We start from the raw sequence: 27564 nt of genomic DNA, 5'->3' as shown, positions 1-27564 counted from the left end.
TCCAGAGCTCTGCTTCTGAATTTGTCAGTGTTCCGATGACTTCCAAACTCCATACAGTGAGCTAGGGAACATGTCCCCACCGAAAATGACAGGTTTCAAGAAAACCATTCCATACACTTACTCCAGCTTCTGTACGATGGATTAAACTATTAGGAGTTAGATGCAACCTTTAGTTTGGAGGGGGTATGTGAATTCATGCAAGTGGTTGACAGTAGTAGTAAATGAGCTTCAAGAGATTAGGTATTGTTAGGTTGCAGGGGTATGGCATTTAAAGGCAAGATTGTGTTCTTTGAAATGCTGTGTGGGCAATTTGCAGAAACACAATACTAGGTGTTAAGGCAGATGTGCATGTGACTTAGAGTAGGCTGGGCTGAGAGAAAGGTGGCATGCAGAAGATGGAAAGAAAGAGGTTCATCTGTTAGAGGAGGACTGGCAATGATTTGAGATTTTAAGTCACTGTCCGTTTTCATGGGAATACAGAGGAGGCTTTTTTGCTATTGCATGCAGCAATCCGAGGATACACAACTATAGCAAGAAACAACGTTATTGTCATGTGAGATAGTGCTGCTATTAGATAAGCCCTAGAGTAAAGCAAACAGTCTCTCCCCTAAAATGCTACTGCTTAGACCACTGCTTTAGTAAGAGCAGCTGATCAGCTGAAATGCTGGAAGAGTAAAGTACTCGCTTGATTTATACTTTGGGACATATCAAGAGGTTTAGTTTGTGCCCAGATGGAACAGTCGCCTCATGATTATAGTAGCAATGTTAGAGAGTATGCAGAGTAAATTATGCAAATATAGAAAAGTAGACTGTAATGGATACTTAACTGTTGATTCCTCACCTTGGAATATTCCTCAGGCGCCCAAATGGGTCAGTAGATTTTACATTGCACCTGGTCTGCATCCTCTTTACTACATTGCCGTGTCTCCACCGAAAATGACAGGATTCAAGCTAAGCTGTGACTGCAGGGAACAGTTTGTCACAGATCTGCGCAAAGTGAATCTTTGGTGCTGGTGCTTGGGATACGATTCCAAGTCATGTGAGAAGTGCACCCTGTAGGTAGTTCAAGACTGTGTGATGAAGCTGTATGTTTCTGAGAAAAAGAAGTAGTTGTGGCTTTTGTATAGGTCCCTCTCTGAGTCATGGGGCTGGACTCTGTTATGATCTCCGGGCCATTCTTGTAGCCGTTTCACTTCCCACTTAGTCTTCTGGCGAGTCCCAAGCATAAAAAAGCAAAGTGGGATTCACACCAGTCCTTCTGCTGATCTGGTGCGCCTCAAGTTTCCAAGCTGTTGTTGACACCAAAGCAGATTGAGCCCTTCAAAGAGTCCATGCAGCAGATATTCAGTACTCTTCTCGTGCCCTTTCCAAAGAACTGCAGGGGGCTCCTGTTGTATTATGGTTGGGTGAGGGTACTCCCATGGTACTATGAACCTCCTTGGGACCCATTACCGGGCTTGTACAGACTTCCACATTGACCCCACCATCCAAGTTGCTTTGTTACACCGGTGGTGGAAGATAACCCAGTGCAGACACATGTCAGACCCTGCTTAGCAGCAAGCCTTATCTAGGGTGATGTAAAGCTCTAAAATTACAGGAGCACAGCCTGAGACAGATTGATCGAGTGCCTTTTCCGAATTGCAGCTATTAACCGAGCCTCCATTATCTTTTTGTTCTAACCCTATCCTGTCCCATTGCAGGGTACACTCCACAATGTTGATAATGATTTACCAAACATCAATGGGCTTGAAGCCACCCAGAAGACAGAACTTGACTTGCGCACGGGCCACAAATGGAGGAGAGTGCCTCATTAGCTTTGGTGGTTCAGAAGGCAGCCAGTGTGCAATGGAGCTACATTAGTCCTCCATTGAGATAAAAGCAAATCCTTGTTCTGGAACTAGATGGGGTCCCCAGCACATATTGTGAAATCCTTCCTCTTAAAGCATTCCTACAGAAACACAGATTCAAGATGCTCTCATTGGCCCAGGTCCTCTCTGTTTCAGAGCCAGACAACAGGATTGTGTCTCTTGACTTTTAGGTTGCATATTTTCATATACCTGTCTTGCAATCTTGCAGATGTTGCCTGTGGTTCAAAGTGGACCGGGTGCATTTTCAGTTTACTATGCTCCCCTTCAGCCTCACCAGCACCCCTTTGGTGTTCACCAAAGTAATGGCAGTGGTCGCTGCCCATATTTGGAGGTTGCGAATTGCTGTATTCCCATACGTCTCTTACTGGCTCTTGAAAGTGGAATTGCTGCAGTCAGTCGTGGACCACCTCTGAATGACCGCATATGTGCCAGGGGGCATATGCGGGCACCGCAATAGAACTTGAAATCCAAATGGACCCAGCACCGGGGGTGCCTTTCTGATTCCGGATCGTTGAGGAGGCAGCACAACACCTATGGTGATGGTTGACTGACTATAGTTTGTTCTGCAGCAGTCCACTTTCCCTCCTCCACCTGGAGCAGACAGTGGTGATTTACCCTGCTGGATTGCAAGAGCCACCTAGGGTAGGTGGAGATCGGAGGTCTCTGGTCTCCAGTGGAGGGCTGGCTGACAGCAGTTTTCAGGGTGTACAGGCCACCCTCGTCTTTGAAGGCCTTTCTGATATCCCTCAAGAGGAGGCTGGTGAAGGTTCTCACGGAAATCACTACTGCCATGTGGTACTGGAACAAACAGGTCTGGGTAGGATCCTGCGTCTTCTGCCAGGAGACTGTCTCTGAATATAGTTGGAGCGTCAGTGTGTGTTCGTGGTTGGCAATCTCATGTTGGGATCCCTGAATGCCACAACAGGGTGAACTAAGCAGATGCCGTCTAGCAGATCACAAGTTGCATTTGCTTCATGAGGTGGTAAAGGGAGTCTTTCACCAGTGGAGAGAACCATGGCTAGATCTTTTCACCTCCATTGAATGTGCAGTGTCCTCAGTATTGCTGGTTGCAGTTCCTGCAAGTGCCCCTCATTAGGAGACTCATTCTGGCTGGAATGAAACATGAGCCTTCAGTACACCTTCCTGCCACTTCCTCTCCTGACCTGAATTCTGAAGAAAACGAAGAACAAGTCATCCTGGTAGCCTTATACTGGGCAAAGAAAGTGTGGTACATGTACCCCTAAGCATTAGCATCTGTTCTTCAGTCAGGTTGCCACTTTAAATCTGAGCCTCCACAACCTTCTCATGTGTGGAGGTTGAGCTCCGACAATTGATTGGGTTAGATTTGTTCCTGAAGTGATGGATATTGTCCGCTCTGCCAAGCACCCCACAAAATCATTTATACTGGGATAGATTTGTAACCTGGTGCTGTACCAGACATGCAGAACCCTTACCGGCTAAGCTGTTGGATGTCCCGTTTTTATGTTTTATCTTTAGCCCAGCAAGCCCTTGAAGTAGGCGCAGTGAAAGGGACTTTGCAATGTTTGCTGGACCAACCGTCCTTGTTCGAATCACCTATTAGAAATGCGGTTTGTTAAAGATTTGACATAAAGGTTTCCTACTTCGCCATTTGAGATAATTCATTTAACAGGTTGCCATAAACCACTTGGTAATTATTGAAAAAGAATGGAAATGTAATGCAGTAACTTTTTTTGCAATAACTCCATCTTTTATTAGTGTAGGAAGACACATGAAATCAGTCTACTCTTTGTGCATTGTACTACACCTGTTGCTCTTCATTTCACTTTTCCTGCGGACTCGGGCAGAAGCTCTGTAGCCCGATTTAATGCTTTCGATAGTATTCCTTCAAATGTGCCTCAAGGCTAGCTATAAATCAGTGTACAGTCCGAGGACAAGATGTGTACAAAATTCTCCTATAGGAAAGAAAGCCGTTCATCTAATTCAACAGTCTGTTAATTTTTTATGATGGCCACGCCCCCCTTTGATAGCTGTAGCCCATCTCTTGCCTAATTACGTTGTTGTACCCCACTTCACAATATAAATTTATTTTCATCCTTTTCAAAGGAAAAAATTGCTTCTTTGAAGTGCGCGTGACACAGTTCAACATAGCTACAAATGGTAAGCGGTTTTGCGACAACAGGAAAGAATAAAATAAAAGTAGTGCAATCAGCAGAAGGGCCGCAATCAAACTGAAACAATCAGTACTTGGTCCATGCTCCAGCCGAAAGAATTGGAAGTGAAGTCAGCACACATTTCAATTAGAAGTCAGCAAATAAGAGTGACAGAGAAGCCAATGAGTGTTGAGCAATGGGAGGGCTGCAAGTCCCTTTTTGTATACAGTATCTCTAGCAAGCGAGAGTGCATGAAGCACATGCGCTGTTGCTGGCGAGACCTAAAAACAGATCCCCGACATCTTCCAACCTTCAGTGTTGTACCCCTTTTTCTACAATGTGTTTATAATGATATGGCCTCCTTTACTAAAAATGTGAATAAACCAGCCATTGCTTTTACAAGCTGTTATGATTGTATTTTTTGCTACTTTAAAGTGCTGTGATTTTAAATTTTTTTTCCCCTCTTTATTTTCAGCTTACATGCTTCTACTTGAGAATGATTCAAATCCAGAAGTGAGACGTGCTGTTTTGTCCTGTATAGCACCTTGTGCTAAGACGTTATCTAAAATCGTAGGTCGCACGATGGATGTGAAGGAAGTGGTCCGAAAACTAGCCTATCAGGTGAATCTGAAATACTAAATATTTATTTTTACTGGCACAGCTTAGGCATTGTGCCAATTATCTACAACCCGCTCTCATGCCCTATTAAAAATGTTGAAGTGTAACATTTCTCAGTGGAAGTTGTGGGTGTTTGAACTGGCTAAAGTCGATGGTAAAAACATACTGTTGCCTGGAAGCATAGTTTGAATGTGTTGATATCCAAAGTAAAGTTGAGTTTTGAACATTTGATCTGAGACCTATCCTATTGGCTGAAGAAGTAATGTTTATGAAGCATGTCAACGTGTTAACTGTGGACCATTTTGAAGTACTCTCTTATAGACCCAAAATTCAGGGTAAATGTTAGTCTTATTTTGATTAGTGATTATATGCCTGCTGTGTTTTGCATATAAATATACAATTATGAAATAACTTAAGTCTATAGAAAACCTAAGGCAAGGTTAATAGATATGTCTTTTGAATAAGGCTCCGAATTTTTACAGATTTTTACAGATAAATGCAAACACAAAACAATCTGTTTCCTGACTGTATTGATTTTTTTAAAGTGGAAAAATACAGATAATTGTGTTTCTTGTGAGCAACTGTCCATGCTGCCCTTAATGAATTCCAGGCCAACAGTGGAGAAGATAGACAGCATGGAGAGCTAAGAAGCAGAATGAGATTTCCTTCAATACAAGCATATGTTAATGTACATGTGTAATGCTAATATTTACGTGGATGTAGTGTTTCATTATATTTGGCTACCTAGTTTTGTAAAATGCAACAGGAATCAAAGTATGAGTGCATGTTTATCAGTTAAATATATGTGGAAATGCACAATGTTGTAACTCCGTTTATTCACAAAATAAATATGGATAAATATTGAGATTGCCAAAAACTAAACATGTATAAATGCAGACGGTAATGTAAACCCCTGATTTTAAAGGACATTTGCGAGTTTCAAGGATTAGATGTAAAATAAACTTTATTCAATTATTTTACATTAAGCATTATTATAATTCATAATAGGAAAAATACACATTTAATTGCCAAAGTTGTATACTTCAGACTCTACTAGTCTGTCTCTTGTACAGTTAAGTTTTCCTATAATGTATGTAAGTCACCCCTACAGCAGGCCTTACAGCCCTAAGGCATGGTGCATTATATTACATGTGTGGACATATCTGCATGAGCAGAAATACCCCTGCTACGTCTTTGTCGATTCTCAGCCATAGAGTCAACAGGGAATTCATTTTAAGTACATGTGCTGGACACTGGTCATGACGAGTTTTCCCAGCTACATGATGGCTTCACTGAAAATAGTGATGTTTGGTATCAAACATCTCAAACTAATAAAACTGCTACTGATTGCCAGTGATGGATTTATTAATACATGCACCCAGAGGGCACCTTAGAGATGTCTCCTGAAATATACTAACTATCAGTGTTCGGATTGTTTAGTTTTAGCAAGCCTGCCACCACCAGACACAATTCTGACCCCCAAGGGTGAGAGCCTTTTCTCTCGGGTGGTCAGAGACAATGCATGCTCTGGGAGAGGTGCTTGCACACCCCGCCAAACAGGATGACCTTTGAATTTGCATTCCCAAGCAGGGGACTTGGCACCTGGACAGGCGGGAAATTTAGTATTCAGGGAGGTGTGTCCACCCCTCAGGTCAGTCCCAACCCTAAGGTGTGCTGCCTGATGTGGACACAACTTTTTGAAATGTGCCATCTTGTTTTTGGCAGATTTAGGAACTCTGGGACACGGTTATGCCCACCTCCCACAGGAAGTGGTCAAATAGGTGGGGTAGTTCCCCCAGGGGTAAGTAGCCATTGGCTACTACCCTACATTCCCGGGAACTCCCCTAAATGCAGTATTTAGGTGAGCCCCTGGCATCCGGAAAACAGATTCCTCCTGACCTAAGAAGGGACACTGAAGAGCCAGGAAAGCAAGGGAAGAAGCACCTTACCTCGACCCAGCCCTGCCGGCCTGTCTGCTGCTCCTGCCAAATTGTATTAAAGTCGCCTTGTCCTGCAGCTGTTGTGCCTCCTAAACCTGGGGGGACTGCCTGCCTTCAAGAAAAACCCAGGAACTCCTGTGGAACAGAAGAGCTGCTTCCATGCATCTTGCAGGCACTCCAAGACAAACTGCAAGGACTCCAGGGACTACGGACTGCCTAAAACCTGACTTCTGAAAGTAACCGTGCACCCGTACTGCACAACCAGAGTTGAAGTAGACCAACGGTGCCAGCATGGTTCCCCAGCCCTCCAGAGATGAAACCTACCTGGGACATGGCCACTGTGGACTCACCAGCACCGCCTTCAACCTGTGCATGCAGTCCTCCTCAACCGCTAGTGTTCTGGTGGAGAAAACCCAACGCCTCAAAGCACCTCTGGACCCGTCGCCCCTGGCCTGTGGAAAAGAGGACCAGAGGTGTCCCCAGACATCGCAAGATTGGAACTCACTTGTTGACTCCCTTCAACTGGATTCCCAGTCCTCACCTGCAGCATCTTTTTGACCAGACCAATCCCTATTGGATACTACTTTGGGCACAGGATGCCTTACTACACCTCTGCACCCGGCTGCCCGGTATGACCTGTTGGTGTGGTCCTGACCCTTGCTCAATACTTATCTTAAGTCCAGGAGATTGGTTCCGTATGTCTCTGTACTTTACCGGTTTTGCCGTCTTTGTTTTTCCTCCATAGGAAAACACTACAGCTTCCAGAAATTTCCACTGTTAACTTTTCAAAACTGTAAAGATTTTTCTTACAAAACGTACTTACCTGAACCAGTTGTTTCTAGTGCCAAACCATATATAAGGATACTTGTTATTTTTGTAAATTGGTGTTGATCTCCTTTTTGAGTCGCAGGTCTCATTTATTGACTGTATATTTGCAGATGTCTCGCACTCCTCTTTGATAAGCCTAAGGCTGCTCGACCACACTACCCCATAAAAAGAGTACTGTGGGATTGCTAGAGCACACCCCTATCTGCTAGTAGGGGAACCCTTGGACTCTTTGCACAATATATCTCATTTTGATATATCTTATAAAGAGCGAGCTTCCATGCCATGAAGGCTTTTCCTATTTGTGAGGGCACGGAGTCTAGAAAGGATGCTGTTTTATAAAAATCGAACTACATTTTCCTTATGCTTAATTCGGCATCAACACTTTCATTAGTTGCACTTGCCTGGAGAAGCTGCTCTGTTATTTATTTCTTTATGTTTGGCTTTGTATTTGACTGGAACAGTGTTTGTATTAAGCTGTAATGAGCTATTACCCAGAGAGGAATGATTCACAATTATACACTACCGTCAGTCTGCTCATGAAGTGAGAATTTTCACCCAGTCGTATATTTGTTGTACAACAAATGAAGTAAAGAATACTTTTTTATGGGGTTCTGGCAGACATCAAGGGAATGTATGTTGACAGAAGTATTGCAGTTCTGTTATTTACAGGCATTGGCAAAGATAACCGGTCTGGTCTTTATATTTATATATATTTATATATATATATATATATATATATATATATATATATATATATATATACACATACAGACACACATTCTTACGAAAATTTTGATGCACATCACGCATAGAAATCTGATTCTGTTCATCATTGGGATTCATTTTAATGCTAATATTTAACAATTTATACTTTTTCTAGTTATCTACGAGTAAGTATTTTTGTATTTAGTTTAAATTGATTTTTGCAATGCACAAACATTTTAAAAATACATCAGCTGTTATCTCCTTACTGTTGGAACTCCAATACATTTATCTCATCATCAACCTATATCGACAGCTTTTCATTTCTCATAGCCAGTTATCTCCATCATTCCCCATTAATCAGTAGGTACTCTGCAGTGAAGCATTTTTTCCATATATTTCTGTTTGGTCTGTATTTTGTAGTCTGGCGCACTATTTTTCCACTCCAAAGTTATACTTCATTTAATCCCTTTCCACTGCCTTTATTAGTACCCTGTTTCGCTTTCTGGTCAGCACCTGGCGCAGGAGACACCTCTGGACAGTGATACCCAAAGTCCCTCCAGTCAGACTCCGCAGTTTATTTGCACTTCTTGACAAAATCATTGAATTGCACAACACTCCCACCACATCTTTATCTATGTATTCCCCTGGTTCCTACATTTCGGACATTCACTGCTGTGCTCGGGGTTAATCTTGTTCCTCAATTGATGGGCCATAAGTCCTGTATCCACTTAGTGTTTACGCTTGCCTTTAGCGTTCCTACAGATGTTTCTGCAATTTGTGAATATTGTACGTCACATCTATTTATATTGCTTTACCTCATATCTGCTGCCTAAGCCTCTTTCAATTTATTAAGCTTTCAAAACTTGGTGGGTAAGCATGCTTGGTACCTCAGGGCGAGTTATAGTTTCTTGAGATAATTACAAATAACTGCTGAATTTCTAAGGTTTTGTATGTGTATAATCTGAACTTAACTATAACGCCCCCGTAGCTTTTTTTTTTTCCAGTTCATTATTTTTTTTTACATGAAGTAATATTTAATCACCATATGTTACTCCCACTACCTCTGTGCTTGGCCTTTGGCATTGCACGGCAGGGGTTTTGCATCAGGCCTGGCCTATGGCCATGCCCTGTGACCAAAACCCCCACATGCAGCTAACCCCACCACATGCACAGCTTTCAGAAGTGCGTGGCAGGGGGTTGGCCTAGGCCAACCTCCCCCTTTCTGACACTCCTCCACCCGCCCCCCACGGACTATTCCATCCTGTTGGTTTTTGAGTGGCTGTGTGTGGTGGTATGGGTGTGTGACTGGGTGTGTGTGGTTGTAAAAGTGGGTGAGAGTCGATAAGTCAGCCTGTGACTGTGTGTGTGAGTGGCTGTGTGGGCCTGTGACTAGAGTTGGTATCGGGTCTGTGAGGGGGTGAGAGAGTGCCTGTGTGGGTCTGTGACTTGGTGTGGTAGTCTGTAAGTGGCTGTTAGGGTCCGTTTATGGGTTTATTATTATTATTATTATTATTTTTTTTTAATTGGGCTCTGGATCCGCTGATCTGTCCCATACTCACACGTGGGGCGCTCTGAGCAATTTCTTGTCCAGGAAGAGTCCCTCAGAGACCCCTCTGTCACTCCGATGCGGTCAGAGTGCCCCTACCCTGACCCCTTGTAGCCATTTTAACTTTTATTTCCTCCCCCACCCCCACCACCACCACTGGGACAGAGTCCCGATATACAGAATGGCGGCAACAACTTTCCTGTCAGTTTGCAGCCAACCAATCACGCCATTGGTGTCTCTGCATCTCTAGAGATACATATATATTTTTTCTTTAATTACTCCAAAACTACTGAACAGATTTACATAATTCCAAAAAGCACTCTTTCTGGACCAAGATCTAGCTTTCTGTCAAATTTGGTATAATTCTGCTCAGCGGTTCGGGCTGTAGCCGTGTCTAAAATCTGTATGGGAAAATTGCCTGGTTAAAGGGTGTTTTGGGATCCCCATCCCCCTTTTTCCCAGCTCCCACTTGATGAATCACCCTGAAACTTTCCAGACAGCTGCTAAAGTGGGCAGCAAACTATTTTTTAAAATTATGTGAAGATTCGTCAAATTACTGTAAAGTTATTAGCAAAACAAAAACGCATTGCCTAAGGAAACTAGGTCCTAACTTTAAGTCACCAGTAGGTAATATATGTGTGTGTATGTATATAGGTGTGTGGGGTTTTTTCACTTAAAAAAAAAAACAAAGGTTTCAGGGACGTTCTAGTTAGACTCACATTTTAAACATATGAAACAATAGAAATTCACCCGTTATATTTGGAGTTACCTCAAGTAACTACAACTTGTGGCCTAAGGTAACAATAACACGCGCCCCTGCCATGCACAGTTTTTTTTAATCAAAAATGTTACTGCATTTATTACATTGATATTATCAAAAATGTTATGAATGCTGTAATTTGTGTGGTAATTAGCAGTGATTGGCATGGGCGTGAGGTATAGTTATTTTAGATAACTAACTATAACTGGTGAATTTCTAAGGTTTCATACGTTTACAATGTGAACCTAACTATGATGTCTCTAACCTTATTTTTTTTTTTTATGAATTGCTATTTTTTTATTTTTTTTATTTCCTAACTGTAACGTACTTGTAACCTTTGTTTTTTTTTCCGTGAATTTCTATGTTTTTTTTTAACATAGTAATTTCCATTAATATACGTTAATCCAACCACATCTCACGGCCTTTGGCGGTGCGTGGCAGTGGTTAACCACAGGGCCTGGCCTGCTGCCAGGCCCTGAGGCCAACCCCTTATAAACACCCAATCTTGCACCGTACATTGACTTTGCCTGTGCGCAGTAGGGGTTGCCCACAAGGTCTGGCTTGCAACCAGTCCCTGTGGCCAACCCCCCCTAACCACCCAACCCCATGTTGTGCATGCTGGGGATGAAAGTGGCTGTGACGGTGGCTGTCTGGGTGTGAGTGCCTACATCAGTGTTTTAGTGGGTACGTCAGTGTGCTCAGGTCTGTGAGTTGGTGCATGAAGGTGTCAGTGGGTCTGTGAGTGGGTGCGTGAGGGTCTTACTGGGGATGTGAGTGGATGCACAAGGGTCTTAGTGGGTCTAAGTGAGTGTCTGGGTGGGAGAAAGAGCGAAAGAATGAGCGGGAGAGAAATAAAAAAACATTTTAGGCTTTGATGTATGATATACTTAGAATGACTTCTGTTTAATTTAAAAATGAAAATCTATTTCTTATTTAAAAATAAAAAAACACCTTTTATATTATATTTAAACATTTGTATTTAAAAAACAAAATGAAATGAGTCCAGCTGGAGTTGAACCCTCAGGGCTCAGTGTGTTTTTTTTTTTCCTACATGTATTTTTAATGGGAAGTAGCCTGAACCACGACTACTGAACAACAAAGTTGTGGACAACGAAAGCGGAACAACGCTTTCGTTAACCACGACTTCCTTGTTCGGTGCCTTAACCACGCATGTGCTGAACCAGGGGTGAGGGGTTTGGGTGGTTTTAGGGGCAGGGGTGAGGGGTCTCTGTAATTTTAGGGGTGGGGGGTCCAGGGAGGGGTTGCATGCTGGAACCATGCATGCCATTCCATGCATGCCTTTACCAGGAAAGCCATTACAAAGACAAATTGTTGTTAAGGCGTTTGTGGTAACAAGCGATCGTTGTTCCGACCGCGTTGTTCAGGCATGCATGGTTCCAGCATGTGTTGTTCCGACACACATTCATTTTTCATTTTTCATTTTTTCATTTTGTAAATATTTTTTTTTAAATCCAGCCCTTCACGGGCTATATGGGACCACAGGGGAGGCCTCAAGCAACCACAGTGCTGCTTTAGCAGCAGCTCAGTACTTGCTGAAGCAAACCTTTCATCTCTGGCCCCTGCACGCATTTTTGCATGCAGTTGACTGAGATGAAGAGCCCGTTCTTTGACAGTGGGACCCGTTTGACAGGTCCGGTTGTCAAAAACCAGACTGTTTGCTGTGGCTCGGCAGCAGCTGCAAAGCTGCAGCCAAGACACTGCAAACAGCAATGTCCCGGGGGTGGGTAACCTAGGACATAGTAGAAGCCGTCACTGTGTGGGTGATGGTTCCCAGGGCCATCTGTGGCTCCAAGAGGGGGGCTGCCCCCTCCCCAAAACGTATGCATAGCCCCTTTACATTGAGTATGTGCCCCGTGGAGGTGGTGGGGGGGGTTCATATGGCCCCTGTTGCTCGTAGTTTACAATTCACCCCAGGGAGGTGGTGGTCTCCAAGGCTGTGAGGGGGGGGGGTGAGGGGGGTGAGTTTGGTGGCTGAAATCCTCCCTATCAAAAAGAAAAAAGTGCCCCGGGACCTGGCCTCTTGGGGGCATACTTAGAAACAAGTGCATGAGTCCACGCTGCTTTTAAAAAAAAAAAACAAAAAAAAAACATTATGTGAATTAGTGGTAAAATTTGTTTAAAAAAAAAAAGCTTTTTAGCCCTTAGTCGGGCAGTCTGTTAGGGACCCCGGTGCAAAGGTGTCAGGGTGTTCCTACCCTGGCCCCTTTTGCATTGTTTATTTTTTTTCTTGGCTCTGCTTCAGCTGATTCCGGAGATGGCTGACAAAACTTCAACGACTTCGCGTCTCTATATATACATATTTGGATTTTCTTTCATTTCTCTAAAACTACTGAATGGAATTGCACTAAAACAAAGAGGTCACCTTCTGGACCAGGACATACCTTTCTGCCAAATTTATTGCGATTCCGTCCAATAGTTGCGGCGCTATCGCTGTTCAAAATACCTATGGATAAATAAATGGGGAAAATGTGTTGTTCCCCTAAACTTTGTTTTACCGTTTTGTTTCAATCAGATGGCTTTAGGTGTGCTACATTTTTGTCATAAATAGGACTGTTGGCTCTCTAGTTGTTCTTTAGAACACTGTGGCAGGCTGCAGTAGAACTCAGGGACTTGGCTGCTCCTTTTGGAAGTAAATGTTTTATTGATAATGTCTGACTTCATTCTCATATGGCTGAGAAAGATAGTATGAATTTACAGAAAATTTGCTCTTATTTTTGCTTCTGGAGCACCTTCCATAACCTCTGTGGGAAAATCATAAAAAAACGTTTTATCTCAAACATGATTCATGAAATCCTAGCAGGGTAAAATCACCTTAGAATTCCCAAAATTAGTATGGTACCATTAACAAATGATTTATTTTGTAACTAAAATGTATCACCCTTTATAAGGTCTCCTTTTTGTGACTCTCAAAACCTGCTATTCACCACAATGCATTTCAGTGGGGTGCTATCATGTATATTGGTCCCAAGATGGCTGCCAGCACTTCCTGGTTGAAATGCTGACAGCCAATCAGATCTCACCATGAGTTTAGTACTTAGGCTCCACCCCATATATTCAAATTTGAGTTTCCTTTAATATTTCATAAATTACGGAATGGGTTTACACCAAATAAGTGAAAATGTAATCCGCATATCAAAAGCTAGCTTTCTGCCAAATTTGGTGTAATTCCGTCCAGCGGTTCAGGCTGTAGTCGTGTCTAAAGGTTCTATGGGAATTAGATTGGTAAATGCAACTTTTTTTGAACACCCCTCTTTTTCTTGACAAAAGCATTTTTTTATGGAAACATGGGCCTAACTATAACTACCTGGTGGTGACCGTCACTAGGTAATGAATGTATAAAATATGTAAATTAATTGTATTTATTCATTAGAATCAATAAAATAAAATGTTACAGAACAGTAATACATCGAAATAAATGTGTATTAAGTTAAATATGTTTACTTTATAAATGCGTTTTAAACTATTAGAAAAAATCTTCATTGACTAATGTATTGAATTCTGTTAGTGTTTTATTAGTAATACATTTGCACAGAGAAGATGGAAAATGTCTGATTTGTGAATAACTATTTGTAGTGTGTGAGTAGTACTACTTTATGTACTATAAAATGCTGTATGTGAATAGGCCCCATTGAGGTGTGCACAGAAGACCTTTTCAGAGTTTGTTAAATTGTACAGCTGTATATTTCCAGATTTCTTTCTCAAAGTCTGTATTATGTTTTAAGGTTCTTGCGGAGAAGGTTCACATGAGAGCTTTGTCCATAGCCCAACGAGTAAAACTGTTGCAGCAGGGACTTAATGACAGATCAGGTGAGACTATTTCACTTTTTTGACTGTTTTAAAATGTTTGTAATACTTTTGCTTTCCAGCAGCATAAGTGTTTGGAGGTTAAAAGACCAATCTAATGCTTCCTTCTGCAGGAATCTGTGTTTGACCCGATGGCCACTGGTAGAAACCTCAGCAGGTCCACTCTCATTTCATCCTTCTAGGGTGGATAAAATAAGTGCTGTTGAGTTGGAGAGCAAATATAAATTATTCAAGTTTTTTTAAATTCACATGTGAATGCTATACCTACACGTAATGCTACAGCGGTGTTCTTTATTTGCCTTGCAAAGAAGCCATGCATCTGTTTCTACCCTCAAACTTTTTGCATGATCATTGAACATTTTTGGGATTCACTATAACGTTCCAGTTCCATATTGAAAACTCCTATGCTGTTTAGGTTAGGTTTTTTTTCTGGAGGTTAAACAATGTTCAGAAACTTTCCTTGGACCATACATGTGCTCTTTTTTGTTAGGGAAGTCTTCTAGACCACAAGTGCCTTCCCTGTCCTACCCTCTCTCTGAATGGTTTGCTTTATTTTTTTTCCTTCTTACTTTATTTTTTCTCACTGGGTTTTGAACCTTGGTTTCATATTCTTGATGGCATCTCCATTTGAGATGATGTACACTTGCCCTTTTCGGCTTGTTACTCTCCAAACAGTTCAGTCGGTAGTGATTACTTCTGCTTCCTGCTTGTCGTATTGGAGAACTTCAGGTCATTTCAGTTAATCTTCCTCCAGTTTTCTATTTTGACAAGTTGGTCCTTCGCACCTGCTCATCCTTAACCAAAGTGTTTTTTGCAGTTTATATTGACAAGTCTCTTACCCTTCAATTTTCCTTCTCTCCTTCAACTAAGGAGGAATGGCCCTTTAGGTTGGACCTTAAATGTATTGTGGGCTTCAGTGGCGCTTAAAAGTGCAATCTATGGCCTTGCCCTGGCTAAGAAATATCCTTTGGAAGACTTTTGTGATCATTCACCAGTGCTGTGGCTGCTTCCCTGGCTCTTTCTACAGGTGTACTGATAGCAGACATCTGCTGGGCACCTATGGGTCATCCTTGCATACTAGTGAAAAGCACTACTTCCTTACATCTCTGACAAACAGTGAATGGTACTTGCCTAATCTGTGTTGCATGAATTCCCTTGGTTAGTCACCACTAATCATTCATATCTCCCAGTGAGGAAACTATGGGAAAAGGCATTCATTAGAAGAAAGTCACTTAGCTTCTGCAGCAATCTTTCTGGTAGATACTCTTTCTGCAAATTCCTCACCTAGCAAACATTTTCCACATGTCAAACTGGATCTGGAAACTTAAAAGCAGTACTCCTGTGTGCCAGTAGCTGGCATTCCAAGTCTCCATGCCAATGTACTTCTGCTCCAGAAGCGAAGCATATTAGCTCCACCAGATGCGCTGTCAGTTGCTTTCTTAGGACATCCGTGCCCTGTGATACAAAGTTAATCTGCAGATTGGTCTGAACAGTGTGCAGATCTCCAGATTGGGACCTTTTTAAATGGGAAAATATTCCAGTTCACAGACTGGGGAGAGAGTCTGTGAGGAATCTGTTGTTAAATAATGTATCTGCCAGAAAGATCGACACTGAAGGTAAGTAACTTGTTCTTCTTATGGATACTCTAATCACAGACTGCTCACCTTGTGAACATTCCCCAAGTATCAGACTGGATCCGTAAACTTTAATGCAGTACTCAGGTGTGTCAATAAGTAGTATTGCAAGTCTCTGGAGCAATGGGAGTAGCGGCCTAGAAGGCAGCTACTGTTCACCGACCTCAGAACAAGGCTCGTAGAGGAGAAAATCTGTTTGCGAAATGTCTCTATTCTTTTCAATTAACAATCAGGTGGAGTGGTAGGAAAGGCCTTGGAGGTGATTTTGCTGGTGGAAGCCTGTATCACCAAACACTTAGGTGATGGATGTTGCGTAAGAAAGGTTAGGTTGTCTGGTGCTGGGCGATGACTGCAAATGACCTGCCTAGTAGCAGGCGGACCCAAATATGGTTTCTCCCAAGTACCCAATAGGGTATCTGTAATGGCCTCAGTAGCAATAAAGGCTTCGTAGGTGCCTGTCCTGGTAGAAGTACCTCAGTTTTTTAGTTGGAAGCTATAGTTTTAGTCTTCTGCCACCCTTCACATAATAAACACAAAAGAGGCACTTTCCCCAGTAGCAGGACCAGCGGGAAACACAACGCTTGTATCTGAATGAAGAAGTATCCAGTCTACTGGCATCTTGGAGTTATTCATACCAGTTTTCCTCATATAGTGGGACATAATCATCTCCTTCATTGTAATTGTCATTGTCCCATCGAGGTCTGCAAAACCGTTTCTAGATCCAGTCTGATATCTGGGGAATTCACAAGGTGACCACTCTGTTAGAATTATCCATCAGAAGAGTGGGATACCAGGATGTTCTGGCGTGATGTGCTGTATTTGTTGCTTTTGTGGTACTCTTCCTTTTGACATGCTTTGAGGGGGTGTGGGGAACAAGTATCCCAAACAGGATGTCAGCAAACAGGTTAATGCCTAATACTATGTGATTGCAGGGGAGGTACCGCCCTAACTGTGTCCTGCCACCTGGTGGTGCTCAGGAGTCATCACTGTAGATAAGTTTTCCATTCAAGTGTGAAGCCTAGGAGTATTTATAACTGGAAATGTGTGTGCAGGAATTATATATTCACCAGAAATCTTGTTACTAAAGAAATAACGTTTCCTTTGCTTCCAGCTGAGAGGTTCCACATTGTAACTGCACATTAATTGCTAGCTTGGACTAGTGAGCTTGCTTTTGGGTTTATCTTGTTACCCTCCCCTGTTTAGCGGTTCCTTTCTTTAATTAGCTGTGATGTTTCCGAGCATCAATCCTTTACTGGGTTCACATGCTGTGCATTATTCTGCCGATCTAGTGGTTGGAGCTGGATTCCCCCCCTCCCACCATCCATCCCCCTAAACACCCACCTCTGACCCCACCCCATACACTACCCATGTGGGCGTCGTCAACTGTCATTCGGTGGTATGTCCATCCCATGTGTGATGTCACAGTGACCTCCTGTTGGTCATGGAGGAGCTCTGAAAGTTTTTGAAGGAAAAACAAAGTTTTGAAAAAAAATAAGCAACAGAAGCGCCAAACATAGCGAAGAAAAAAAGAATAATCCCTTCCCTGACACAGAACCTCACCAGAAACAACCATGTGGTTAGGGAATGAGGGCAGATATATAATATATATATATCTGCCTCAGCTGCCATCACGAGTTCTCACAGGGGAAACACCTTGAGGTCTGTAACCACTGTCTCCCACAAGACCACAGAGATGAGGCCTGTGCTGCATTTATCCTAAAGACCTTGAGGGTATGCAAACGACAAAGGCTACAACATTACACCACGGCCAGCCCAAAATCTTCTGTATCACTCAAGCACCTAGGCCTGTCAAGAGACGATGAAGAAAACATCGAGGAGGCCGAAAGGGCATGCAGCAGAGAGTTGAAATAGATGGTGATGAAGTCCGTGGAGGAGGCAAAAAAGAGGGTGCAGGTGGTAATCAGACTCCTGAAAGGCCATGACCCTAAACCCTCAGACGCAAAGTCTAAAAAGGCCACCTTGGTGCTGAAACAAATGTTGACCGAAGGTCAGCCATCAGAAAAAGAATCCCACAGATCCCGACCACGGGATACCGATGCTGGCAAAATCCAATCAAAGCCTTTGTCGGATCCGACCCGTAGAAAGGGCACTAAGGAGGGGACTAAAACTTTGACGTTAAATGAACCGTTGACACTGAAAAAGAGACCTTTGAGAGCTTGACACCGAATACAAGGCAAAGGAGGTAGAGAAGAAAAGAAGGGGCTGGATGCTGAAATGGCAGCGCTCTTAGTAAAGGAGTTGTATGACTCCTTTAAGGAATTTCAAATCTTCTCAAAACCTCGACGAGGATTTCTGCAAGCTTAAAGGGTCAGAGGAGACTGGATGATTCAAAGGAGAGTCGTGGAACGAACTTTACACCGAATCCCATAAGGAACAATTCAACAACTATCCGTCAAGGTCTTCGCCACCTGATGATCTGTTAATGTATAACTGCCATATCAAGAGGGCTACAGAGACTTATGGTGTACAGCTGGAGGAGGAAAAGGGTGACTCTTGATTCCTTCCAGAAACACTTATACCAGCCAATAGAGGTAACCTGATTTACCCATGCTGCCCAGCATACCGGACCAGGGGAAGGAGGTGTTTGAAGAACCTGCAATGGCAAAAGCAGTAACACCAAGGGATGAGAAGAAGTACAAACCCTCAAACCAGGGCCCCAAATATGTACTGGGCAATGTAGCTGCGGACTCTCTAATTGTCACCACATCAAGAAGGCGCAACAATGCATCAACCACCACGGGATCACCACCAGAAAAGGATAGAAAAAGATTCGACATGGTGAGAAGAAAAATGGAGCGGCCCAAGCAGTGGCAAATTGCGTACTCCACTAAACAGGTACGGCCAACAACAGTGGGACGAAATGGAGTCCCTCATGCAACACCTTCTGAGGAATTCAAGAAAAGGGCCAAAGCAGTCATGCCGTAGGATGGAATATCCCAAATACAAGCCTAAAATCGTACCTAGAAGCAGCAGACACTGTCAGCAGGCAGATGTACATTGGCCCTAAAATGCAAAGGCATTCATGGCTAAGGGTGTCTGGCTTCAAGCCAGAGGGGCAAGCCTAAATGATCAACATGCCCTTTATCAGCAATGCTCTGTTGGGACAAGCTGTCTGAGAGTCCTTACCGCAAATCAAAAAGGACAGTGAAACAGCCTAGGCGATGGGAGCTGTCAAATTCAAAGGCTTGCACAGAAGGGGAGAAAGCACTTAACGAAAGCCCACAGAAAGAGTGCCTTTCCCACTGTGTTACAACAGTATCAAGCGAGTCCTCATCACGCAACAATCCATGTATCAACAGTGGCAACACCCTGCCAGGCTGTCGTTTCAGGTGCGGGGAAGAGGACGAGGACAAACCCCACGAAGGGGCTGGGGAGGTGGTAGGAGCAGCAAGCAACTTCACCAGGCCACCACAAAACACCATTGGGAGGCAGAATAAGATTGTTCCTAAGGGTATGGGAATGAATAACATCAGGCAAATGGATTTTGAACTCCCAGATACTGTATAGAACTCGCCAAGGAACCTCCATAAGACCCTCAACAATAAAAAGATTTTGAGAGGAGGAAGTAACACAATTAAGAAAGAAGGTGAAGGAACTCTTACAAAAGAATGAACAGGATTGATAATAAAGCTGTTTGAAATAATGCACAACCCGATCTCAAGTTCCTAACATTAAAAACTGCATTTCTAATTACTCGCACTTCACTGAGGAGAGTGAGCGAACTACAAGCACTGACAATACAGGAACCACGCAAGGACAAGGTGGTTCTCAGAGGATTGCTATGAGCCTAAAGGGTCAGAGGAGACAGGAGGATTTGAAGAAGAGTCATTGAACTAACTTGACACCAAATCCCCTAAGGAAGGATTCGACAACTATCCTTCAAGGCCTTCGCCACCAAATGACCTGTCAATGTATAACAGCTGTATCAAGAGGGCTGCAGAGACTTATTGTGTACAGCTGGAGGAGTTAAAGGGTGACTCTTGTTTCCTTCCCAATTTCTACCAAAGGTAGTAAGCAGTTTTCATGTTAATCAAAGCATACAGGAGCCACAAACACAAATGGAAAGGGCCTTACACACACTGGATGTTAGAAGAGCCCTAATTTACTATCTGAAAGAAACTAGTGTTCTGTGAAGGAAACCAGTTATTTGTAGCCTACGCAAAAGGGAACCACAGGATTTGCGGTAAAAAAGGAACAGTCTCAAGATGGATTGTAGAGACCATGCAAACAGGCTTTTCAGGGGCAGGAATGAAACTGCCCACACACCCAAAGCAATACTCAGCAAAGAAATCGGGTGCATCATTAGCGTTCCTAGCAAACGTACCCATTGAACATATCTGTACACGTTCACAAAACATTACTGTGTGGACTTACAAATTAAAAGGAAGCCAAAGGGGAACAAAAAGTACTACAGTGCCTGTTCACAAATTCATCCTTATTTCATCCCAACCACCCCAAGGAAACCGCTGCATAATCTAATGCACAGCATATGAATCCAGAAAAGGATTCATACTGCAAAACAATATTGTTACTTACAAGTAGGGTTAATTTTGCAGCCGGAAGAGTTTTCTAGATTCAGATGCGACCAACCCACCTCCCCAGAAATGTGAGATAGCTCAACCAAGTGGGACAAGAAAAACATTATCCCAAGTAGAAAAAAAGCCAAGATGCAGAAAAAGGAATCCCAAGATGGTGACTACGCACAGGAATTTCTAGGGCATCATCTAACTTCATACATGAGATGGACATACCACGAAATGGTGGTTGATGATGTCCATGGGGGAAGAGGGGGGAAATTGGGAGCAGGGTGAAAGTAATTCCAGTCCCAACCATTGGATGGCAGAATAATACACAACATGTGAATCCAGAAAACTCTTCCAGCTGAATAATTACTAGTCTGGTAAGTAACCATTTTATTTTTGTTGCTTGGAGACCTAGACACGCTGGCCAGCTTGTACACAGAGGCACTGAGGCTGATGAAACACCACTGGAGCACAAATGTAGAACAAGTCAAGACACCAGATAGACCGCTTAAAGTCAGCCCTGAGAAACTACGGTCAGCAGATAAGGAACTCCAAGCAGACATCTCTTGCAGATTACATTGATCCCTACACTATATCAGCAAGGAAAGGATTCACCGTACCTTCTGCTACCTCCAGCAACATCAACCCCTCACATGACCTTTGCAACAAGCTTTTGGAATTCTCCAGTAACAAAATTGCCTTCATGTAGAGCAACTTTGACCTTTAGCCAGACCCAATCACCATTGCAACTCAACTTTCCTTGACAGCCGAAGAACAAATCCTGACCTTGTTGCCCCTTGTCACCACTGTCTAAATTTCTGCTACCAAGAATCCACTTGGGGCCCCATCTGGCCATTGGCTCCACCAAGCCTTCACCAAAGGACTCCTACCGAGTGGAAAGCCTTAACAGCTATGTTAAATGCTTCCATTGCCTCTGTTACATTATTGGTCACCTGGAAACATGCCATTGTCATGTCATTGCCCAAGAAACCATCCACTGAGCAAGTCATACTTTCCAACTATAGATACATCTCCCTCCTACCATGCCCTGCAAATGTTTTAGCAAAACTAATTAACAGATGCCCCACAGACCACCACATCAACCACCAGTTCCTCAACACCACACAGTCTGGATTCACCCCAACCACAGTACAGAAGCAGCACTCATCGCCGCCACAGATATCTACCCACATAATTCTTAACAGAGGAGACCCAGCTGCCCTCATTCTCCTAGACTGGTCAGCAGCATTTTATACTGCCTTGCAGTCTGTCCTCATCAGGCGCCTGCACAAGATTGGCATTCAAGAACATGCTCTTTACTGGATCTGCTCCTTACTGAAAGACTGAACACAAGCTGTCAGCCTGCCACCTTACTCAGAAGCCTGCAAATTCCTTTCAAGGTTGATTACTCAACCCCCACCCCCTTCAACACATACATGATCGCTCTGGCCAATGTCATTTCACACAAGACATAAACACCCTCCCCCACACCAACATACATCGCATCTCATACTCTCGAACTAGACCCCCCAACACAAGAAATGAATTCACCACCTGCATGACCAAAGTCGCTAATAGGATGAAAGTCAGCTGTCACAAGCTTGACATGAACAAAAAAGTAGCAGTGTTATTAAGCAAACATCCCTCTGCATTGGACTCCAACTGGTAGCTGACCGATCTCCAACTTATACTTAGCACCCACACCAGGATACTCCTGACCAATTATCAACAACAAACTGCATATGGCCACTAAAGTCAACGCTGTCATACTGTTTCCATACCTCGTGGATGCTGAGGAAGATCTTGAAATGGCTCCTAAGCAGCCCTAGAAAAACTGTCTCTCTAGTCACCAGCAAGTTGGACTTCGTGAACACCCTCTACACTGGGATCACTGAGCAACTCACTAGAAAACTACAAACCACCCAAAACTCAGCTGCCACACTCATCCTGTTCCTTGTACGCAGAACTCATATCACACCACACCTCAGGGAGCTCCTTTGGCTCCCGAAACACAAGCATATTCATTTCAAACTTCTTACACAATCTTAAGGCACTACACAACTTAGGCCTCACTACCTGAACAGTTGCATCTCCTTCCACCACACACCCAGACAACTCCGCTCTGAAGGACTCTTACTTCCACACATCCCACACACAGAACCAGATAGGGTCAGAGGTTCTCTTTTATCATTCTTTAAGCCTGGAACAACCTCCCATTCCACAACAGAACATCCTGCTCTCTTCTTGAATTTTGCAAGAAGCTGAAGACCTGGCTTTTCAACTAACCAATGTACCATAGGGAGGACTAGGCACACACACCTGGTCAGTGCCAGGATACTCTTGTGGGTTATAGTGTGGTTTATAAATGCAAATAACATATCCACTGGGTATCTCTGTGCTTCCAATTCCTTTGTTGTAAAGGTGGTTGCTGCCTATTAGCTTCCTTAATTTTCTGAAGCTGTTATATTAGCAGTTGTGACTGAGCTTAGGGATATTTTATGGAATCTTGGCTCTGCTTTCCTTCTTGGAATGCAGTGTTAGGTGAATTTATGTGACTTCCTAAATGTCAACAGAAACTAGGTTTCTGAATCTGCTTACACATTGGGCCAAGTAGGTTTCTTCAGACATGTTCAGTGATCTTCATAAAGAAGCAATCATATAACCAGGCTTGTTCTGGTGATGATAAAAGCAGTTCTAAGAATCTATTAGAGTGTTATGGGAGCCTCTGAATGGCAATGGAACCCAACTAAGTGTCTTCTAAAGTTGACCAAAGGATACCCCCATTTCATGCCTTCGTGGAGTCTTCTGATTTTGGGAGGGTTACCAAAAAGCATGAAAGGATCGTTTTCGTTTGCTTGCCACTTATGACCATTGATAAATATCTCAAGAGCCACCAAAGTCACTTTTTGTGGTAAATTAAAGTAATTTTTTTCCTTTTATAATAAAGTGTTTGTTTTCAGGTACGTTTTACATGTTTAGTATATTATATTTATTAGATGCTGTAAAAGAGGTGATGCAGAAGAAACTTCTTCAGGCGTGGCTTCGTCTGACAGAGGGAGATGTTTTGGAACTGCTCCACAGACTGGATGTAGAAAATTGCCCTGAAGTAGCTGTCTCTGCTCTAAATGCAATGTTCGCAGTATCACCTCTTCAGGAGCTGGTGCAAAACTGTAAAAATATTGATGAGAGGTAATATGAAGGTTTGACCACTTACATTGAATTAACTGAAAGAACATGCTATAAATGACATCGGTGTCTCTGCGAGCCAACTACAAGAAGTACCCCCATGCCCAAGTATGATGCCTAACTAATCCCCTACACAACGCCCCCACCATCCCTTTTGTCAATACTTGCTGCACAATCGCACATGAGCCCTTCCTTCCTACCCCTCACCTATATTGTGACCGATCTATTGTGTCCAGCAAACCTTGCTCAGTACTCATTCCTTGTATCAGCCTTCCAGCTCATCCCTTCCCATCCCAAGCTCCAGTCTGTGGTTTTCATATTATCCCTTTACATATACTTGTGTGACACCAAGGTGGACTATATCATTGAATACATCCCTCGCAAAGCACACACTGTCTAGATGTCTCTCCATGTCTCTGTTTTTGTGAATGTTTATTGCTTTGTTCTATCATGCAAAACCTTAATAAAAACTATTTTCGGAAAAAAACACATGCATGAAATCACAATAAAGCAGCAGCCTTTACTTTTAAAAACGTGAAGCAAGCCTTAAAACCTGAGTACGTGTGCACTTCCCTTACCTTTCTATATAATATGGCAGACTCCAGAAACCATAGTGATTGGACTAATCTCTGAATGATGGCCGGTCAAGTGCTCTTTTCACCATCTGCTGTGGACTCGCATGTTCCAACATATTATACTTCCCTAGTGTGGTCATGAGGACGAATATGCAAGTGGGTGTGAAGCATCCACATAGACACTCACTTTTAAAAACTAAACACGAAGCCTAGGGAAGGGCCTCTGCATTGACTGTTATTAGCCTCTTTAAAATCATGATGGACAGTATTTTGATTATTGTATAACGGCTGAAAGAGGATTCCTAAAGTCATTATTATTGTAAAAATTAAGCAGGGCCAACACCTGACTCCATGACATTTTTCAGCCAAATCTGCATCCTTAATATCGTTGCTGGGGAACAATTGTATCTGGTGAGAAGCTTTTTGTGATACAACTCAAACCGGAATAACATGATTATGTCAACGGTGCGGATTGGTTCCTTTTAGAGGGTCCTATTCCAGCCGTCACAATTCCCGGCAATTTTTCAAACAGTCAAGTTTTTGTTATAGGAAAAATGTAAAGTTGAATTTGAAGATGTAAGAGAAAATGCTCTTTGTGGCGAGAAAAATAAACTGAAAAGGTTCTAATCTCTGATCGCATTTGGTAAAGCATTTACACTTCTATTCTATCTTCCCAGAAAACTGGTTCCTGCAGAGAAGTTAACACCAGAAAACGTGCTGTACTGGAAATCCCTTTGCGAATTTGTAAAATCAAAGGGCGATGAAGGTGAAGCTTCGCTGGAGCACATTTTGCCAGAGCCAGCAGTGTACGCGGAGTACCTGCTAAGGTGTGTGCGGTACTGTTTTAAAATCGAACTTTTCATACTCTTACTTGTGCTTTCTTTCGCAGGTTTGCTGTCTGGCACCTGGGGGCCTCGTGCACTGAGTGCAGAGATTTGTAATGTTAACTTAGTTGCACACAGTCATCATTGTACTTATTTCGCAGTGACTCTGTATGTTTAAGACTCAGTGGCGTTCAGTCTTGAGCTATGGTTTTCATCTTAGCAAATATTTTTATCCTGTTAGTGCATATTTTTTATTTTAATTTTCTGTTTATTGGTATAAACTTCAGAACGAGGCAACACAGGAAAAATAAAAAGAGCGCCATACATTGATTGAAATGGATTTAAAAAAGCAAATGATCCATTGTCCCACAATCTCCGATGTGTCTCCTTTTTCGTCTGTTAGTGCGTATTAGATGTTGGTGTTAAATAAATATATACACATCTATTGCACAGTGGCAGTCGCTGTGTAGTTAGGTCAGAGTTTCCATAAGAAGACTGTCTCTTGTTTTGACAATAACTTTGGCCTTGCTTGATAAATCTTTATGAAACTTACCAGAAAAAACCTTCATCCACCTTATCTCCTTCCTGGAAATCTTTAGATTGATAATTAAGCCGAGGCAAAAAAAGGGGAAGGGGTGTCCCCAGTTCCTTGATTTCCCATAGGAAATTTTGGGAAACGATACAGAAAAAACGGATGAACGGAATTTCACAAAATCTGGCAAAAATTTTACTCTGAGAGCGTGCTTTTCATTATTTGGTTTAAATCACTTAAGCAATTTTTCAGGAATTCACGCTTAGTGGTATTTGGGATGGTCATGACGTGGGTTAAAAATTGCAGTATGTTCTAAGGTGATTGTACCCTGTGAAATTCTGACGTCTGCTGGGGTTTGATGAACGAAGTTTAAACGAAAACTTTTTTCTCTTGTGATTTTTCCCTCGAAGGTTATGGAAGGTGCACTAGAAGCTAAAATGAGAGCCCATTTTCTCTGAGTTCACGTAATCTTCCTCAGCTAGGTGAGACAGAGCAGATGATCTGAGTAAAACATGTACTTTCAACACCAACAGGAGTCAGTCAGTTAGTTCTGCTGCAGTTTCCCAGAGTGCCCTAATGCACAACTAGAGCTTTAACATTCTGTGTTCATGACAAATAGTATGGCACACTTGAAGCCAGCCTAATGGACTCAAAGCTGTAAAACCTAAAGGATTTTCTCCAAAATAAGGGCACATTTTCTATGCATTCTCAAATATCGTCCTCATCCATTTGAGTAAAACATTGACATGCAGAATCTATATCAACTTCCAACACCAGCAGCTGTCTCGGATTACTCCCCAACAATCAGCTGGTTTTCTCCCTAGTAACCAACTGCAGTTTTTACAACAAAGTTCTAATGAGCAACTAAGAGTGTTAACATTCTGCATGTATAACAAACGCGTGGCACACCTGAACTTCATCTTGAGTAAAACTGAAAGCATTTCCTATATAGGATATTGTAGTGAATGGAAAATGGGGTTTCTCTGTCATATATAAATGATGGTTCATGCTCTAGAAAGCTAAAGTGAGGTCACAGTTTCTGTGAGTTCTCAGTTATGTTCTTTATCTATTTCATTAAAACAATTTGACATGCAGTCAAATATGTACTCCCAACACTAGCAGTAGCAGTCTGTCTTTTTTACTTCCTAGAAACAAAATGCAGCATCACTACAGAGCTCTAATGAACAACTAGAGAGCTAGCATTTTATATATGGGAAAAAATACAAGGGAAACGTGAGGTACCCTTGAACACCATTTTGCAGGAACTCTTGAATTAAAAGCCTTTCCTGAAAAGAAGGCTGAAGCATATGAGCACTGAGGTGTTAATGAAGGCACAAGACCAGAGTGTTAAAATGTGAGGGAAGGTGTGGGTTTTTAGTAATTTGAAGCATAATATATTTCTAAAGGTGATTAAAAATAGTTAAAAAGAGATGTCTGCATAAGTACAGCATCTCTTTTTCCATCTATTTACCATCTTCTCAGTCTCATTAATTTCAAAACAGTAACATTTTGATGTGTGTGTGTATTTAATATTTACACCGTGGTGATCGCCACTGTGTAGTTATATTTAGGTCACAGTTCCTGTAAAGAAATGGCTCCCTGTTGCAGTTACCCCCCACTTTTTGCCTGATACTGATGCTGACTTGACTGAGAAGTGTGCTGGGACCCTGCTAACCAGGCCCCAGCACCAGTGTTCTTTCACCTAAAATGTACCATTGATTCCACAATTGGCACACCCTGGCATCCAGATAAGTCCCTTGTAACTGGTACCTCTGGTACCAAGGGCCCTGATGCCAGGGAAGGTCTCTAAGGGCTGCAGCATGTGTTATGCCACCCTGGAGACCCCTCACTCAGCACAGACACCCTGCTTACCAGCTTGTGTGTGCTAGTGAGAACAAAATGAGTAAGTCGACATGGCACTCCCCTCAGGGTGCCATGCCAGCCTCTCACTGCCTATGCAGTATAGGTAAGACACCCCTCTAGCAGGCCTTACAGCCCTAAGGCAGGGTGCACTATACCATAGGTGAGGGTACCAGTGCATGAGCAC

At 42.7% G+C, this 27564-nt stretch overlaps 1 protein-coding gene across 1 annotated transcript in view; it reads left to right on the top strand.

Annotated features, from left to right (window-relative positions):
- NCAPG (non-SMC condensin I complex subunit G) overlaps positions 1 to 27564 on the top strand; it is a 228311-nt gene that overhangs the window by 47571 nt on the left and 153176 nt on the right. Inside the window, exons 5-8 of the mRNA XM_069202226.1 lie at positions 4476 to 4621; positions 14141 to 14225; positions 23397 to 23589; positions 24839 to 24988. Coding sequence (XP_069058327.1) covers positions 4476 to 4621; positions 14141 to 14225; positions 23397 to 23589; positions 24839 to 24988 — 574 coding nt within the window. The remainder of the gene's footprint in view (positions 1 to 4475; positions 4622 to 14140; positions 14226 to 23396; positions 23590 to 24838; positions 24989 to 27564) is intronic.

Source organism: Pleurodeles waltl, chromosome 1_2 (genome assembly GCF_031143425.1).
Source record: "Pleurodeles waltl isolate 20211129_DDA chromosome 1_2, aPleWal1.hap1.20221129, whole genome shotgun sequence".
NCBI lineage: Eukaryota > Metazoa > Chordata > Amphibia > Caudata > Salamandridae > Pleurodeles > Pleurodeles waltl.
The sequence above is the reverse complement of the archived record's forward strand: the minus strand, read 5'-3'. Positions and strand labels throughout refer to the sequence as shown.